We start from the raw sequence: 2,888 nt of genomic DNA, 5'->3' as shown, positions 1-2,888 counted from the left end.
GAAATAGTAGTACACAAGTACAATCGAGTTCGGACCTCATTACACAACAAGCGACCTATTTTTCCACCGCAAAAAAGTAGTTTACTATGCAGGATCACACAAAAGCAAGTGCTAATTCACTCTACCCACAGTCTATGCTTCACCAATCGGCAATGTCGGTTGATGCTGCTACAAAGGTATCAACAAGTACAGCTGGTGGTTGATCAACCTGCCTAACATGGCCACTTCAGATGTAAATTACCTCGTATTGAACACAATTACAGATTGCTTTTGTTGTCCACTGCATGCGCCAAAAGCAAAAAACCTAATAATGTTGATGAATACCTGATACGAGGAAGGCGTGGTGAATTCAGCATGTATCCGAAAAAGCCATCCACACTGTCCGGTCCACCCTAATCGAATTCAAATAATGGTGGTCAGTTCAAAAACGCCTTGACATGCGACACGAATAACTCATTATACACGTAACTATAGCAATTACCCATTCCTTTTTTTTCTCTTACCCTATGCCATTTGTTCCTGCCACATTCATATTTTGCAACCAGTTGCAGGGGCCATATAAGCACATGCACTCACATTGGGGCATATTTGTTTTAGGCTAATATTTGAAGGACACAATGTCTATCCTTCAAATACCTTACCGCTGTGATTTAGTGCCACAAATATCTACAAATTATGCGTAACACCAATTTTCGTGATGTTATGTTCATTGCAGTAGTTTACTTCAAAGATTAACAAAATAAGCCAGCATCTTGCGAACTATATTAGCATTCGACGAGAAGATGTACGTATTACTTAGGAGGGCGTGAACATGGGTTTTGTGTACGAAAAACTTAGCAAGATAGGTAGCGAGAGATATATTCAGACCATAGTCGATATATTGCAGATAATATCCATTCCAACTTGACGCCTAACAATGGGCTCCATTGGTCCCTGCTGCTCTTGTTTTTTAGGCACACTGATTCGACCACCTGATGTCGTCCCCGTATTGCTTTGTCGAGATTGAGCAGTGCAACTACTATTCGCATGATGAACATCGTTGTCTGCACTTTAATAACGTGTTTGACCCACTTCCTCTTCCCCTGCATTAGTAACAAAACAAATGGAACTAAACTCCACACCCACCCTTTTCAATTCCATAGCAAGTAACATATGTTATGCATGCCTATTTATGTATACACAGTTCGAATGTGTGCCGAAGTACATTATACATGAGATGATCCAATAATACCTCACTGATACTACTGTCTGCCTCGGTTTCCCTCAACGCAGGTCCCGTGATGCAATCACTTCGGGGTCCTTAACCCAATCCCTTTCACCCATAGTTTCATTACTTCCCTGGACAGCTGCACAGCCCTTACCTCTATGCCTCTTCAATTGCAGCTCTTTAGCTCGAATTGACTCGTTCTGGAATAGTTCCAATGCATTTGTGAATCCGTCAGCCGTCTTGCATGCATGCCTACATACATCATTAGTGGCTGAAACCAGTGTAGAATATCTGAACATCTCTGTGAGGTGCGTGCTAGTTGTTTGAGCCGCCTCATTACTTATTACCCCTTCCTTTGCCTGCCAAGTCCACCTTTTCATGATGCAGTTTGGAGGGATCATTTTCAATTCCTCAAATAGTATTGCAAGAAACATGTGACAACAAGGCAGCCCATGTGTTTCTATTTTCAAGTAGGAGCACTTCATATGTCCCGTGGACCTGTTATAGGCCACAGTATGATACGAGTAATTGTACAAATATTTCATGAAGTGGACAGCGGTGATTCCATCATCTGTGTCATTAATCCTACAAAATAGCCCCTGCTTCTTCATTTCCTTCCGTACCACAACGAATGTGGATCTCGTAAACACTTCACCAGTATGTTTTTCCAGTGCATGTAAATGTGGCGCTGGCACAAGGGCACTGTACTCTGTCACATCCTTTTGACGCCTCTCCTCATGTCGCAAACAGGCCACGACCAAGTCATATGTTTGAAGACACTCAAAAACTTCAATTTCGAGGTGAAATGTAATTTTAAAACTTAATGCATTTTTTCACACCATTGGGTACTCTGCATTTCGCCAAAAAGTTGCCTCTGAGGAAAGCCATAGCCCACAGCTCCCTTTTCCGGTACATCTTGTTAACCGATTCATTATCTTTAAGCCCAAAACGTCTCACAACCTCTGCCCACCTCGTTTCAAACTTTTCTGCTATACAATTCATAAACATGCAGGTCTTGAATGCCTCCAAGAACTCTTTTTCCCTTACATTTGTGGCTGCATTCATTTCCAAATGGAAGCTGCAAAGTCTATGCTTAGCTATTGGCATTAAATTTTTAATGCACTTTCGCATTGACTTGTCCCCATCAGTCACAACTGCTATCGGTTTCCTCCCATGCATTGCTTTTAAGAATGTACTTATAATCATATCCCTCATCTCCTTCACAAACGATCAAAACACAGGCAAAGATACATGTGGAATAGTAATTGTTAACCTCACACAGCACAACCAATGGAAATTTGTACTGGTTCGTATTATACGTGCTGTCGAACACTAGCACATCATCAAAACATCCATAGTCATCTCTACACACTGAATCAGCCCAAAGCAGGCGATTGAGACGGCCATAGCCATCTACTGAATATTTGAAAAATAAATTGGGATCACCTCCTTACTTGCCTGACAAGAATGCAATTGATGAATCGTTGTCCTCATGACCAACTGCTAGCTGTCTCTGCCGATTTAGCGCATTGTACATAACAGTGACATGGAATCCCAAGGTGTGGTATCTTCTAACCTGCACAGCTAGTAGTCTCATAATGTGACTTGTTCTTATGCCTGCTTGTTGCATAACTACTACCTGCTGTAGGTCCGACTTCCCAACCTTTCTATGAGACCTCAT

At 41.9% G+C, this 2,888-nt stretch overlaps 1 protein-coding gene across 1 annotated transcript; it reads right to left on the bottom strand.

The window, feature by feature from the left end:
- Nucleotides 1-1,263: 1,263 nt before the first annotated feature.
- On the bottom strand, nucleotides 1,264-2,888 carry LOC113693270 (protein FAR1-RELATED SEQUENCE 7-like). Its single transcript, XM_027211830.1, has 4 exons — nucleotides 2,666-2,888; nucleotides 2,481-2,578; nucleotides 2,080-2,425; nucleotides 1,264-1,994 (listed from the first exon to the last, which is right to left on the bottom strand). The coding sequence occupies exons 1-4, from the start codon at nucleotides 2,886-2,888 to the stop codon at nucleotides 1,264-1,266; spliced, it is 1,398 nt and encodes a 465-aa protein (XP_027067631.1).

The sequence above is a fragment of the Coffea arabica genome, chromosome 6c, assembly GCF_036785885.1.
Source record: "Coffea arabica cultivar ET-39 chromosome 6c, Coffea Arabica ET-39 HiFi, whole genome shotgun sequence".
Taxonomy (NCBI): domain Eukaryota; kingdom Viridiplantae; phylum Streptophyta; class Magnoliopsida; order Gentianales; family Rubiaceae; genus Coffea; species Coffea arabica.
This window is presented reverse-complemented; position numbering and strand designations above follow the sequence as displayed.